Raw genomic sequence first — 15971 nt, 5'->3', positions numbered from 1 at the left:
TATCTCCAGGTAACTGGAATAGTAGTCTGCTATGACAAGAAAGTTCTCTTTTTCATGTTCACAGAGATCTATGCCGATTTTTCTCCACGGCCTGTCTGGGAGGAGTGTTGACAGGAGAGGCTCTCTGTTCTGTGCTCTCCTATGCTCCCGACAGTACATGCAGTTCTCCACATTGTGTGTGATTTGTGAAGCTATGCCAGGCCACCACACTGAGGTGTTTGCTCTCATTCTGCATTTGTTAAGTCCTTGACAACCATCATGTATTCGCTCTAACATTTCTGATCTCATTGACCCTGGTATCACTATCCTGCTCCCTCTGAGTACCAACCCATCATGCACAGATAGTTCATTTCTCACCGGAAAATACTCTCTTGCACAGCTCTGTGTGTGTTTTATGTGTTCAGGCCACCCATTCTTAATGTACCTGATTACCACTTGGAGTTGCTCATCAGCGGCTGTCTTTGCTCAGATGCCATCCATTTTCGTCTGTGACGCCGGGATGCTGCTCATCACAGCAGCAATGTAACACTCAACATCTGTGTGGCTGTCTCCGCCACAACCAGTGTTTTCCCCGGTGCGTATTCAGCCTCCAAGTTGAACCTCATCAGCCGCATGAGGAGTCTTTGGCAGCATACTGGTGTGTTGTCAAGGTCTCGGGCGTTCATCAGTGGAATGAGGGGTTTGTGGTCTGTAATCAGTTTAAATGCAGGCAGGCCAAAGAGGTATTTCTCAAATCATAAATGTCATAAATGTCTCTGCACGTTCACCCACATGCTGCACTCTCTGGTTGAAACAGGCACGTTCGTGGATAACATTACGTCTCGGGATAAAATAGGCATCAAACCTCGCTGTAACTACATCAAACAGGTCTTCACTTTCCCCCTTCATAGGTGAAAGAGCTCAGTATGTTTTCTAATTCCTTACCGAGTGCATACACCAGCTTGCTCACTTGAAACTTGTCCAGCTTAGTAGCCGTCCTGTAGCGGGAAAATCGTTTTTTCCAGTCAGGCCACTCCGCCGGTTTCTCAAAACAAAAACTCTCCGGTGGTTGAAACTTCGCCATCCTCGACCACTTTTATTATTTTATTGACTTTTATTATTTTGTGATTTTATTCTAAAATGATGAGAGTTCTTGTAGTTTCAACTTCGGTCTTTTATTGACAGAGTGCTCTCTTAACACACGTCTCAGTCATAATGTAGACTGCCCAAAAAACATCCCCCACCTACCTCGTACGACTCCAACTGTCGCAAAACACATTCTCTGACAGTATGCATTTTTATATGATTAGTTTTGTTGGAAAAAAACAAAAACAGTTGCAAAATGTGTTTCCCTTACTCTTAAATAACTTATTCAAGCCTTGCACTGAACTTACAAATGAAATACATTTTTTATTATTTCTTGCCAGACACCTGGCAGCACTTCTACTCATACTTTCTTCATATTTAACAAAAAAACGCAGAACTAATAAACAACTTATTTAAACCTTGCACGGGCATCCCGCAGTAGTTGGTGTTCCCTGTGCTCGGACACCAATTACATTACTTGCTCACCGCTCACCAGAGGGGTCGACTACGCGCAGCAGCGAGGCCAGCAGCAGAGTCACATTGAACTTTTAGCATCTAGAGAGTTAGGACAGCTGACTGACAATTGCAGGTAAAAAACAAGTATACTGTAGTGTATGAGGAATATAAAGTAAGCATACAAAAGTTATCACAAGTATACTTTTTTGTGCTTAATTTAAAATAAATTGAAAAATGTACTTTTAAAAAGTGTACTTCAAAATAGATGTAATAAAGTTCAAAAAGTTGAAAATAAATATACTTATTCTACAATACTGTAAGTGGTATTTCAGTATACTTCTGAAAAGTGTACTTTTATTGTAAGTGTATTGTAAATGGGATACAAGTTTACTTGTAAAAAATATGCTAAATTTCAAATACTCATTTAGTGTGCTTTCTTAAAGTGTACTTTAATTTGACTTCATTTTAAGTATGTTAAGTATACTTAAAAACAGTGCACTTTAATTTCCATTTATTTTAAACTGCACTTCAGCATACTTTTAAAAAGTGCAATTACTTTCATGTCTTTTGTAGTACATTGTAGTATGATTAAATAAAGTGTATTTTAATTCCACTTCATTGTAAGTGTGTTAAAGTATACTTACAAACAGTGCACTTTAGTGTTACCTCATAAGAAAATGTTCAACTTAGGACATATTAAGAGGAAAAAGTTCCCTTCATAATTATTGGGGATGATGTGCAAACAAAATTTGCTGCACTTACAACTGGTTCCCAGCTGATCATAGTAAGATTTTTTTTTAGAATATAGAATCTGTTTCATCCAAGGACGTTATATTAAATCTGGACACAGCCATGGAGGCAGAGCCCAATTAATTCCTATGAAAGCTGCTCAGTGGCATTTAAAAACACCTATGAAAATACCTGGAACTTCCGTGTTGTTGGGCCCATAGAGCGTGCGCACTAGAGACTTCCGCCGACTAAGCAGGCTAACTTGAATGGGGATAAAATAATTTAATTGTGGCTCCTCTAGACTTTCCAAATTTTACTGGACCGAGTGGCTCCAATTATTACAATGAAACGAGTCAGACTGTTACGGTGGGGGTTTTTCTTAGGACCCAAATGCAGATATCAGAGACAGGAAGTCAGTGAATAAAGGATTTTATTTCTGTGATTTCCGGAGGGTAATGGGGAGGAGAAGACCAGGTTTGCAGGCAGGTAGGCAGGCAAGCAGGGTTGGCTGGAGCCAGCATGGAGGAACACAGGAGAGCAAACTGGAAGTAGTGCAGAACGGCCCTGGAGATTTCTGCAGCCAAAGAACAAGGGCATTAGCGCAAAGGCAAAAATATGACCCCCCCACCCCCATACACACACACACACACACACAAAAAAAAACAGCAGGTAAATTTTTTTTATCCCAGATGAGCTATATTTCCTTGGTAAGCAGATGACAAAACACTGAAAATGAAAATAAAAGACTTGAATCCTATAAATAAATAGAAAATTAATAAGATGCTAGGGATTATTCATTAAGTAAATACGCTCCACTGAAGTCAACTGAAGAATAAATTAGAAAAACAGAGGCTACATTATTCTTTTTAAAAGTTTGTTGAACTTTTAAAAAACATTTCTGCATAGATAGTCTTGTATTCAAAGTTTGTGTTCTAGGTCTACAAGGATGTTAAATTATCACCATACAGTTCTGATATGCACCCATTGTTGATGAACAAACCTAAAGAATACATGGCTCAAAAACACTAGTTTCAAGATTATCTATGATCATGTACACAGTGATTTGAGGTGATAAAGCATCTTACACAATAACTCTTACATTGTTGGTTTCTAAGAGAAGTTAAGTACAACATGGTAAGGGTTACATGGAAGCACATGGAGACTGTAATGGAGAGCTAGGCAATTTTGACTAGCCAGCCTGTGCATACTGCAGCCACTAACACCATATATTCCATTTTGTCTTTAAGGGTGATCAGGGATCCAATCAGACCTCTATATACATATGTGATGGCACCCAAACTGCATCAAGGGCCCACTGGGACACAAATGGTCCTGCAACATTTGTGTGTGTTCATGTGACCACTTAGTACATACAGTGAATGCTAATGTGTCCATGACTACACTAACGGAACAACAATGTCATCTGTCATAATTCATGTGTTCATTTCTGTACCGATATGTCTGACAGCTAATCAAATAGCAACAATGACCCATGACATTATTGGGCATCAAAAAGATGGATCCTATTCAAAGTGCAATCACTTATATTTCTAGGCAACAATCTGAAATACAGGTAAATTGATTTTGTTAGCTTCAAATTCAAGAATACCATTCTTCCCTTATAAATATATATATATGAGACAATGTAGTGAGAGGAGTTATCATTTTCACCTTTAACATTATTGAAGGGATAAACAGTGCAGATACAGCATGTTACAATAATTGAAGTAATGCTATAAATTATCGATTAACACAAGACAGTGTAGATTTTTGACCTTTTTTGACAGTATGTCTATTATTATACAAAGTAGTTACATTAAACAGCTAGCTAAACTGTTAACTAGCCCGGTGCAAAAGAACAGACAATATTTTTAAAAAAACAAAAAAAACAATGTGTAATATTGTCATTTAGCAATGATATTCCACAAAGCAATGATTGCCTATTATCATCAAATAGTCAAAAGTGCTGTTGAGTTTTCACCTGTAGGACTCGATCCTTGTAACAGATGAAATAATTGTAGTAACAGCAACATGTAGCACCAGTGAATGTCAGGTCATGTCCCATCACTCCATCCTTCAAAGCCAAACATCAGCACCACTAAACTCTTAAAGCTAACATCTCTGCTCTGGTTTAATGGTTCAGGTTGGCAAAAGGTAAGACTTGTAAGTTAGCTCCGACTAACCTTTCACATAGCAAACACAACCTCTTTTTTTAGCTAACAACTAGCTTTTTGGCTTTCTGTTGCAAGCTACTGTGACTTCGCTACATTGTTAGGACTTACTGATTATATTCAGCAGTAAAATTAGAGGGTATAAATCGACTGCCAACAGCAAACATGGACCAACAGAAGAAACAAAAAGGAAAAACGACATGTTAATAAATGTTACCACCTTCAGAATGGAAATCTAAGAAACCTCAAAGAAAAATAGGAGTCTGGCTGTGCTTAAACCTGCTGCTGCAACAAGTGAGGCCTGAGTGAATTTAACACATTCATCTAGAGACGAGATCAGATGTGAAGCTGAGAAGTCTTCTGATTTTGTTGGAAAGATGTTTAACCAGAGCCACCATCATTCTGTTCCATCCCAAAGTTTCATCATCTCACAAATGGCCAATACTTACTTAATTAAAAGAGAAACCAACACAGTGTTACATTATCAAAACCCAACTGATGATTGTGAAATGTTTGAGAACTTTTAAGAATTGGATTTAATTACATCAGAGCTAAAATATTAAAAATGCCCTTTATGTATTTTTATTTCATTGTATTTTTCTCACTGGCATTGAGCAGCCCCCCCATCCCCCACCCCACTCAGCTCTGAGCCAATGACTTGAGAAAACAGACTTTTTAAAAAGACATTCTTAGATAAAAATTACATCATTAATAAGAATGATGAAATAACTTTTTATAAATCATTTATTGAGTTTTAACATTAATTTCTGTATTTTACTCCTTTTATCCATATAAATATTCATTTGGGAAAAACTTATCAATTTAAATAATACTGACTCTCTGTTATTCCATACAATCAAGTGTGGTCTTTATTGAGTAAGCTAAATTCTGCTCAGCTCTCACCTCTGCACTGACATTATTCCTCCTCCTGTGGCAGCTTCATTTAGTTTCTTTGCTGAATTATTGGAACAAAAATAATGTGCAGGTGAACGCCAAACTGGCAATAAAAAAGCAGTGAAAATTTGACCTGAGGCATTGAGAAACCTGAAATAAGAACAGAAACTACTGAGACACATAGCGAGCCAATCGCCATTTTTTGTGTACAGATTTCTATTCTGAAGGGGTTGTGGCTCAGACGAAGCTCAAGAGAATCCAGGTGTTTCCAAGGAGGAACAGACTAGAAACCCCATCCTCTCTACTCACTGTCAGGAGGATAGGTAAGTAACCAGGCTGCCCCCATGACCGCTTTCTAAAGTCATTACTGCATCTGAAGTACTATTAGTTAAAGTCAGCACTACAGGTAGGCAAGCAGATCCTAAATCTGTGTCTAAAGGCAACTTCAATATTGAGAAAGGATGGAGCTAACTGTTCTCTGTCTCTCAAGGCTGATGACCAATGACAGTGTCTAACCACTTCTCATATGCCAGGGCGAAACGTCTCTGCTCAGGGTTACAGCAGTTGTCCAGGATACTGCTCACAAAGCTATACTCAGAGGACAGGGCGGGGGGGTCAGGCAGCAGGATGCCTGTCTTCAGTCGCTTGCTGTCACGTAGTTCTGGCAAGGATGCCCCGTCTACCTCCATAGCTTCACCATCATGTCTCTGTCCATTCACACCCTCTCCCTGGCCTGCACAGCTTTGAGCACCGACTGTCTGCAGGCCTGGGTCGCTGTCGTTGAGGTGGACCAACTCACTGCCTCCGTTGGTGCTGCTGCTGTAATGCTGGTGTTCCCTCCTCCAATGGTGCCACAAGTAGAAGACATGCCGTCTGGAAGGGGTGGAAGCACACATCAAACAACTTATTATTCAAATCTACTGTGCAAATTCCCTATATGGCCAGAAGTATATGTGGGAACACTGTCCACATATTTCTGGTCTGGAGTGCTTTTTTTTAATGCATCAGGCTACACTCCCTGGTTCCAAGGCCTTGGAATGGTGTTCAACAGTCACCTATGGGTGTAATATGGCTATCCAAATACTTTGTTTAGTATATATAAACCTGAGGCAATTATGGCAACTAGCATTCATATTACTAGTTTTCCTGGGGAGGAATCACAACATTTAGTTTACCTTGAGATATGATGAATCATTCTTGACTATTAACATGTTTTCAACTGTCATTAAAGACTCAACACACTGAGCTGCACATCAACACATGTGTAGCACAATCCTAACAGTTGTTGGCTTTCCCACAGTTATCTGATATTACTGATGCATTCATGTACAAGTATAATTTTATTGTCGCAACTGGTTGAGGTTGACTTGCTTTTAACTAAATACTTTAACTGTTGGGCTGCATAATCAATAACAATATATCTTATCAAGACAATTTAGTCCATTCTTCAGTCCTCAACAGCTTATTTTCTAGGAACAATTGAAATAGTCTATTAGCGAATATGATTCTTCAGTAAACTTATAAATAAACGATTTTTAAACAAGTATAAAACAAGTTGATCTGTTTTTAAAACAGGTTTGAATTATCTTACTGGATCTATTTATTTCATTTTATTTTATTTTATTTATTTTACACAATTCATTCAAATAATTTGTTATTAATAGTTGATCATGTGCAGTAGAGAGCAGTATAACATGGAACAAGTACCTCATCATTGTACTTTCAGACAGTTCAAATGTTCACTCACATACCACCACTGCTTTTGGCAGATTTATACCAATAACACCAGCAAAAATATAGCCGCAAGTGGCTATTTGCCGGGTTCAAGCCTACTTCGCTCTGGAAGCTCAATAGGCCGAAAATTAAGCCGCAAGCAGCAATGAGTAAGATTTGGCGAAATCTATGAAATTCTGTCCACCAAGTTCTGAGGTGCAGAAAACCTCAGCCTGAAGGGATGTTTACATTTTTGTGATGTATTCAGTAATAGGCCACACCCACGTCCTCCATATCATTTTGGTGAATAATCTCCAGTTTATGTGAACCAAAGTTGGTGAAAGTAAGTGGCGCAGATTTTGAGATAAGCGATTTCAGAACATTTGAACGCCGTCTGTAGCTCAAAGTATAGAGAAGCAGCAGAGGTTGAAAGCTGGGTTTGAAGATTTCTCCATTTACTTCCAATGTGAATTTTTATTTGAAAAAGCTGAATATTTGAAAAAGTATAATAGTTAGAAAAGCCATAATGCTGCATCTGCTTAAAAAGCTTAACATTTTGATACTCGAATGGTTTCTGTATGACAAAGTATGAAGGAGCTGAAACCTTGCGAAAAACGTACAGAAGAAGAAAAAGACAAAGAAAAAAAAAAAGTTTAATAAAAAAAAATTCAAGAAGGACAATAGTGTGATAATGCTGTGTCAGCATTCACAGTAATAAACCGACACAACTCAGTAAGGTTCTGCCCTTCAGGCTTGAACCCTTAAAAGCAACAAACACAAATCACTTAGCAGCAGGAGTCCTTTCTACTTCATCGTGTAACAACAACAACATTCATTATAGTTTAGCTGCAGTGCTGCACTACACTTTGGTTTCACTTTTTAGGATATTTACAGCTTATTTTGAGTAACTGCCCTGTGATTAAAGTCTTGTGTTCTGTTCACCTCGGTGGCCTTACCGGTGACTCCAGAGTGTCTCATGTCCAGGGAAGGACTGGATTAGGTCGGAGCACAGCTCCATCTCCTGGCGGAAGAGTTGAAGAATTGTGGTGAAGCTGGGCTGCCTCTCCTCCTCACCAGCTGCCTCAGCTCCTGACAGCTCTCCATTAGCCTGGGCGTGGCTGTGATGGTTAGGGCTGCTGCTGGGGACGGTGCTGGAGTGGTGCTGGGGGGAACTGGTGGCGGAAGGCGGAGGCTGAGAAAGCTCCGTGATCAGCTCCTTGAGCAGGAACTGGCGGTAGTGGAAGCCACTGTGGTCAGACACATGCATGGACACCCACAGACGCATAGAAGACAGCTCATCATGGAAAACCTGTGAGGAGACATGGCAGTGATCACAGGTGTTAGTGAAAAATAGAAGTCTAATATTAAGAAAATACAATGTGTACTTGGGTATAGTGTCTGAAGTGGGACATCTTGATTTAGTTTACCTGGTGACTAAGTAGAGTCGTTGTTGTGCAACACATGCTAACAAACACTAGTTAACACAGTCTAAACGTCGTACAAGCTCCAAAAAAAGAAAATAAATAAATAAAAAATCTAAATTTACACTTTGTAAATGGATATCTAGATTTGTTGTGCTTAGAATTATTACAAGTATTTAGAAGTGCTGTTTATATCCTTTAGCAATGTCCTTTAACAAGTCCTGTGAGAAAGGTGTTACTGTAGTACCCTGGTACTGCTTGAAGTAGTGTAAAGCATGACTTTTTTTTAATCGCATTAATTCCCGACACTGATAAACAAAATAATCTAATATCATATTTCAGCTTAGGTATCGGGGAAGGGAAAAATGGCATCAGACCATCTTTAAAACACATAATTTTGATATTGGAAAAAAACAGAAAAAGGAAATCTAATCCTCATCCCACCTTGACATTGCCCATGGCCATGTGCTGCAGCACCCAGATGCGGTGGGACCAGGCGTTGTAGTTGCTGGGATAGCGGCAGGCAGCTTCACAGCACACCTTCATCTCTTGGTGGAGCGTCCTGGCCAGATGGTCACCGAGCTGCTGGCTCCTCTCTGCATCAGGCTGCTCCGTCTCACCCTGCTGCTGCTTCCTGCTTCGGCCCTCAGCAGAGAACTGATGCAGGATCTGCTGCAGCACCCAGCGTCTGCAGGAAGACGACAACTGCTGGATTAGAGAGCTACATTAACCTGGTGTACTATTACTGCTAAACCATCTGTCTGCTAAAACTATTCATATCGGTATCTGAAAGTCAAAAACACAACAACCTTAATTAGGAGGGGACACTTACTATCATGGAAGGATTAGCACCAAGCTTTCACTACAACTAATCTAGTTCTGTTTCCATAAAATATCTGCCAAGCATAAATATTCAACATTTAAAAACAGCAACAACAACAACTTGATATACAAATCCCCCCCATCAGTCTGCATGTCTGTTACAAGTCATAACAAGTTGCTGTCCAAGTCCTGCTGTTCTTTATGGAAACATGGATCTATGGAACAGTAACTTAACTTGGCACATCACATTTGCGGTGATGTGCTAAGGAGGTAGAGCGGGTCCACTAATTGGAAGTTCAGTGGTTCTCTGGATCCCTCAGCTGCATGTCTAAGTACTGCTGGGCAAGATACTGAATCCCAAATTGCTCCTGATGCGCAGGTTGGCACATTGCATGGCAGCCTCTGCCATCAGTGTATAAATGTGTGAATGTGAGTGTTGTAAGGCTCTTTGAGTGGTCAGTAGACTTGAAAAGTACTATATAAATGAAAGTCCATTTACCATCTCTTGCTCTGTCTGGGTATTATTTGCCAGACATATCCTGGCCTGTGTACTTTGACTTTATGCCTAGACAACAGTGAGAGTGAAATAAAAATATTCATTACATTTGATAAACACCAACCGGCAATGGTATTTTTAAACTACAGCTCAGCAAAGATAACCACATCGACATCACCAACACAAACATGTGTTCATATGCACATGTGTGAAATGAAACTCACACTCTACAGCAGCAACATGTGTGTGGACCAGACAAAATATGTGTGGACTCCTTATAGGCGCACATAATAATAATGTAAAACAGGACAATGACTATCTTGTCTCTCAGTCAAGGTTTATTTACAACTCTGGAATAATGCAACATGAAAGCAATAGACTGATATTGACTATAGCCTATATATGTTAATTCATGGCAGCCCCTAGAGGTCCAAGGTCAACCCACCATACTCTCACACAATCCTGTGGTGTCATTTATAAAATCGGTTTGTGTAATGAGGTGGATTTGCAATAACATTCTTCTGCGATGTGTAGAAGTGACAATAATGGTGTTTAGAAAAGCTTTACCGGTGTATCCACGTCTCTGGGCTCTTGGGGAATTTGGTGAGGGCCAGCTTGCCCAGGTAGAGGTCCTTCTCTGGGTTAAGAACTCCAGACTGCAGTAGCTCCTTCCTGCAACAACAATCATGGATTACAATAACTCTACACAGCAGACTATGGCCTTCTCACTATGGCCACCATCCTTCAGGTGTGTTGAGCTGTGGTAAGCATTTCTATAGACGTTTCGCAGCAGTCTCATGTTCAGCTTTGAGCATACTGGGTCTCATGTGTAGATGTTGGACACTTTCAAGGACAGACAATACAACTGGCATTCATGAGAACAAATAGTTCTGTAGTTGTGTTGCTGTTAGTGGCTGTGACTGGATGTATTTGTACCTGACATTCCATGCGGTGGTGAAGTCCGGGTTAAGCAGCAACAGAGTGCAGGTGATATCCACTAAAGCTGAGGGACACAAACATCAGCTGTTAGCTTCTCTGATAATCTACATTATGAGGCGGAGGTTACTGCGTTAGGCAATTTTGAGACCAGACTATGTTCGGAAGATTATTTGGCCTTCAAAGCTTTTATCCTGTGCTGGTCTGTGTACAATAACAAAGCAAAAAAAGTTGAAAAATAGTAAATAAAAAAGGCTTGGCTTTAATCACCAAGTTAGAATTGGGAGCTTGTTGGCTGATAATCTGATTCTTGTGGGGCCACACCATGCCTCTCCGAGGTGGGGCCAAAGAACTTCTGCCCCGCCTACAAGCAGGCTGCGGTGACGTCTCATGACCGCAGCCGAGCTGTGACGACCCGCTTCTACCTCTCCAACAGACCAGAGACCAGAGAGAAATTCTCTCTTTCTCTCCTGCTTCCCTGTTTACTTTCAGACATCTGCCTTATTTACTGTTCCAATGTTCAGCTGCAACAGGAGTCGTGTTAAGTTACTGCTGGTGAAATGCCAACATTTTCGGATTTTGCCGCTTCATAGTTAAAGCTTTTGAATAACTAAAACACGAGGGCTTTTATCCTGAAGAATTTATGTGAAGCAAAACATGCTCATCACTGATTAACTGAGCTTCGTTAGCGGTTAATCTGCGATAGTACTGCTTGTTTGACCACTACTCAAGACAAGCACGTCATTAGTTCAAGACACACCTACAGTCAGGTGGCCCTGTTGAAATGCCACACTGGGCTGATGTGCTGAGTCAAGCTGAGCCAGCACATGAGTATAGAAAAGCCCTAGTTGATGCAGTTGTCTCAGGATCCATTTCAGATCACTGACTCAATAATCAGTCTCACTCACGGCCAAAAGAATGAAAAGTGCCATGGTCTGTCAACATTTCATAAGGATGCAGAATATTAATTTTTTAAACTTTTTTAAAGAGCATTGATGTTACAAAAAAAATGTTGATTTATAAATTGAGTGAATGTGATTAATAAATATATGAGCATGTATAAGTAACAAATGTTCAAATAGAATGTGATAATATATGATTTATAAGTTAATCATTTCCTTTATGCCACGTATCACTTTTAAATATCAATCGTTTTTTTGAAGAAAAACTGCCATTTTATAATTGAGAGAGGCAGCATTTAGTTCAGGAGGGGAGGAACAGATATGTTCTGGTCTAGACTCATATCTAATCATCAGCCTTCAGTGTTTCCCTGAGGATGGAGGTTTCAACGTGTTCGCTGGCAGCAGAGGGACTCTAATCAAAAAAAGTACCTATGAGGTGTCATGAGCCAGTTTTATAAACTCATGTGAAAATTTTAATCTGCACGTGCGAAAATCTAATATCACCTTTAGAGGGGACGACTACATGAAATTTTCTCGAGAGCAACTTGAAGAGGACACCAAATGTAATGGTGTAACTCAAACACTCCGACACCCTGCCAGCAACAAAAATAAATACATAAATAAAAATACAATTATTCACCCACTGGGTGAACATTTAAGTCCAGTGCACCGCTGCTATTTTGGGGAAACACTGGCCTTATACCTCCAGAAGGATTTTGTTGAGAAAGATGTTGAGTGTGTTCAGTTACCTTCTCTGTCCAGCCAGTGTTTGCGCTGGCGGTACAGGAGCAGCTTGTTGTGGACATACGGCAGCAGGAACTTGACACACCAGCTCTCAACACCCAGTTTGTTTTCCACCAACACAATGGGACTACGGTTGTAGCGAGCCTCTGGACACGGGATCACACCAATCTCATCACTGAGGGAGCAGACAGTTGAAAATGAAGGTTTACCTTGTTGTTCAACTGGCTCTGTACTACAGGCTATAGCTTGACTTGTTGAGGTAACAGCCACCAGTCACAGTCCACCTTGGTCTTGGAGTATTTTTCTTGTTTTGGATATTTTTTATTTTTTTTGAAAATTGTATCCCTTTTCCACTGGTCAAAAATCCCACTTAAACCTGCTACGATCAGGCTTTTGTGTGCAATGGGAATGTGTAAACTCTGCATTTACACCCGGGTCAATTCACTCTGCAGTAGACACAGGTTTTTATCACCTTGGTTTGGCTCGGCTTTGATCTAAACGCAAAACCCGGGTGAACACACTAAATTCCGCTGCACAAAGTGATTCGGTCAACATCCGGTGGTGGCGTGTTAATAAGGAAGAAATTTGGGATGCAGTCTATTAAGGACGTTTTATTACTGGACTCAGTGTTGGAGGTGGAGCCCCGTTCATTCCTATGAAAGCTGCTCAGTGGTGATCTGAAGCCAAAACAGCTCGACTACCTGGATCGCAGACCGAGCCAGCTAACTTGAATGAGGATTAAATAATTGAATTGTGTGGCTCTTCCAGACTTTCCAAATGTTATTAGACCGAATGGATCAAATTATGACAGTGAAACGAGTCATTTCGCAGTGGTTGTGACGCTCAAAACAATTTATTCAGAGTTTTACAAACACTTCTTTCTCAATGGGTCTATTGTTGCTTCCTCTTCTGTTACAAATGTTTCTGGCGCATTCATGACGTGAAACGTGACGGCAGTGACGTACAACGTAACGCTTCAGATAAAAGTCACAGACGGGCTGCCTTGCCTGCGGGAGGTGGGAATGGGGTCAATAGGGCATTTTTTGCGAGTGTACTCGCGTTTAAAAAAAGCTGTGTAGACTCGCTAATTTTGGTGGAAAAGCGGTATTAGACTTGTTCTTGTTGTGTTCTAGTGTTGATGCCTGAATGGCAAACACAACCGAGACACCAGATGTGCGAGTGACATTAAGATCTACAGTTTGGGAGCATTACAGCTTCACAGTTACTGACAGAAGCAACAATTACAGTAATACAGTACACCGCTAGTAATAATGTTGAGGCATGTCAAGAGTGTGCAATGAATATCTGGAGAACCTTAGCATTATGATATAAATCAATAAATAAAATATGCATTCAGAGACACATTGTCAACTTGCATCATCAATCTGCAGCAAAAAGGGGGGCAAGACACAAGTTTAGGCTGTAACACCAAGGGCTTTGGTAACACTGACACTGCTGACATTTTTACCTTATTTGAAAAACATGCTTACCATTTACATAAGTCGTAGATACAAATCAATGAGTTACCTACTTCTCAATGGCTGTGGCTAGGGTGTCAGCGATATACCTCTCATCTCATTATATGAAAACTGACAATTATCATACCGTGTACATTTGCTTATCTATTATACTGTGTTGGGTGGGTCTTAAACCACTGCTCTCAAGTCCTGAGTCCAGTCAGGGTGTTTTTGGACCGGGTCTCCACAGCACATCTGCTTATTTACAGGTTTTGTAAAGAAACAGGCACTTAGAGGAAGTAAACAGGAAAGATGACAGATATAAGACAACTCTCCAGGAAATATATGAAATGTCTCTTTATCCTGATTTACTAAACAGTTTCCTGTAATAAACTTTGGTCTCAGAACAAATGTGGCACTTTTCATGTGGCTGGTGTGTGTGTGTGTGTGTGTGTGTGTGTGTGTGGCATATTAACAGGTTTGGTTTGAAAAATGGTCATAATTATTGTAGATATTCAGAAGGACTTCAGGTGTGTGCTCTTTACCCTACACTTTGAGTATACTAGCCATGTATATTTCCCAATATTGATGTTAACATTTTGACACGGTCTTGAAGTAGTAATTAATTAGCTATCTGCATTATTAAAACATGGACAGCAGGTGAGAACCGTTATCGTGTGATCCAGACAGCATAACTTAGCATGTGCTAACCCTGACAGCCTGACGCCGGTATATCTCTACTAATGAGACCGAGGCACTGTCCTAACAAGGGGACGTGCACAACTGATAGATAACCAAATTTAAAGCAAAAGGATTTGACCCTCGTTAATAACGAAATGTATTAATTACTCAATACGTTGATGTCACCGGCCCGTGAAGAATGTAGCAGTTTAGCAGTCGTCCGACTACGTCAGCTGGCTAACACAACGAAGTTACACGAAATGACTCACTGTTTACTAAATTATAAATATTACATACGGAAAGAAATAGTGTCCACGGAGTAATATGAGATACTATTTCATATACCTATAAAACAGAATAACAGCTAAGCTATGTGGCTAAGTTGTCCCTGGACCGCTGTTATTCCAGGTAATAGTCCGAGCCCACACAGTTGAAAGCTGGTTCAAGCTGTTGTTTGTCTTGACGTCCACTGGATGTGTCAGCCTCCACTGCAGTGTGTCTCATATGCTCACAGGCAACTATACTTACATGTTGGGGTTTCTCTTGAACGCGTTAATGATGTCTTTGACGACTCTCTGGACCAAGACGTCCACCTCCTCCTCCGACTCCGCCATTTTATTGACACTGAAACGTCACATGGGGAAAAAAAGCAATACTACGGAAGCCTGGAGAGGCCATTGGCAGACTACGAAGGCTCTAAGAAGGCTCATTGAAATACCTTTATTATGTGCTGTTTTCTTCATTCTTACTTCTTTTCTTATCTGTTTTGGACAGTATTTCATTTTCAAAGGACTTTATTTATATTAGTTTTTTTAAGGGATGATGCATTGTAACGTAGTTATCATACTCTGCAGGGAGGGTTTGTAACTAGTGCTCATTTTCAACACTTGTCCCTAGTTAGGGTAATATATGTAAAATATAATTAAAATATACAGTTGTCATTGGTCAGTATCGTAAAATCACAATACGATAAAATACACTTACCACAACACACACTACATCAACAATCAAAGAACAATGAGCTACACATGGGTACAGTTTTGGTTTGCTTTTAGCCAGCTCTTAACCTTTAAGATTTTATATCTGACATTATTTTGATTTCAGTTGGTAATGTATTCCAGAGTTGACAGCCATGTATGGAGAAAGCTGATTGTCGAATTTTAGATCCACAGTCTGGTGTTTTACAGTTGATACGGTGCTCCTGGTGACTCTGTTAGGCTCTTGTCTTTGGATATGTCCAGAAAGAGGCTCTGGGGCTGGACTGTTGATACATTTGAAAATGAATTTGAGCAAACAGAAATGAGTAAAGCTCTCAAAGCTAAGTAAACTGTTGTTGTTAAATGTTGTTTTTTTAGTATCTGACATTGATGCCACCTGACAGGCTCTATAAAACATAACAATACAAAAATCAATTATATAAGTAGTAGTAGTAGTAGTAGTAGCAGCAGCAGCAGCAGCAGCAGCAGCAGTAGTAGTATAATAAG

The 15971-nt window shown here is 40.1% G+C and overlaps 1 protein-coding gene across 1 annotated transcript; it reads right to left on the bottom strand.

Moving 5' to 3' along the window:
* Nucleotides 1–2663: 2663 nt before the first annotated feature.
* ptar1 (protein prenyltransferase alpha subunit repeat containing 1) lies at nt 2664–15131 on the bottom strand. The gene is made up of 7 exons (XM_073466695.1): nt 15016–15131; nt 12355–12524; nt 10704–10770; nt 10335–10439; nt 8894–9137; nt 7985–8337; nt 2664–6188 (listed from the first exon to the last, which is right to left on the bottom strand). The coding sequence occupies exons 1-7, from the start codon at nt 15099–15101 to the stop codon at nt 5801–5803; spliced, it is 1413 nt and encodes a 470-aa protein (XP_073322796.1). The 5' UTR covers nt 15102–15131; the 3' UTR covers nt 2664–5800.
* Nucleotides 15132–15971: the final 840 nt, after the last annotated feature.

The sequence above is a fragment of the Pagrus major genome, chromosome 5 (genome assembly GCF_040436345.1).
Source record: "Pagrus major chromosome 5, Pma_NU_1.0".
Taxonomy (NCBI): domain Eukaryota; kingdom Metazoa; phylum Chordata; class Actinopteri; order Spariformes; family Sparidae; genus Pagrus; species Pagrus major.
The sequence above is the reverse complement of the archived record's forward strand: the minus strand, read 5'-3'. Positions and strand labels throughout refer to the sequence as shown.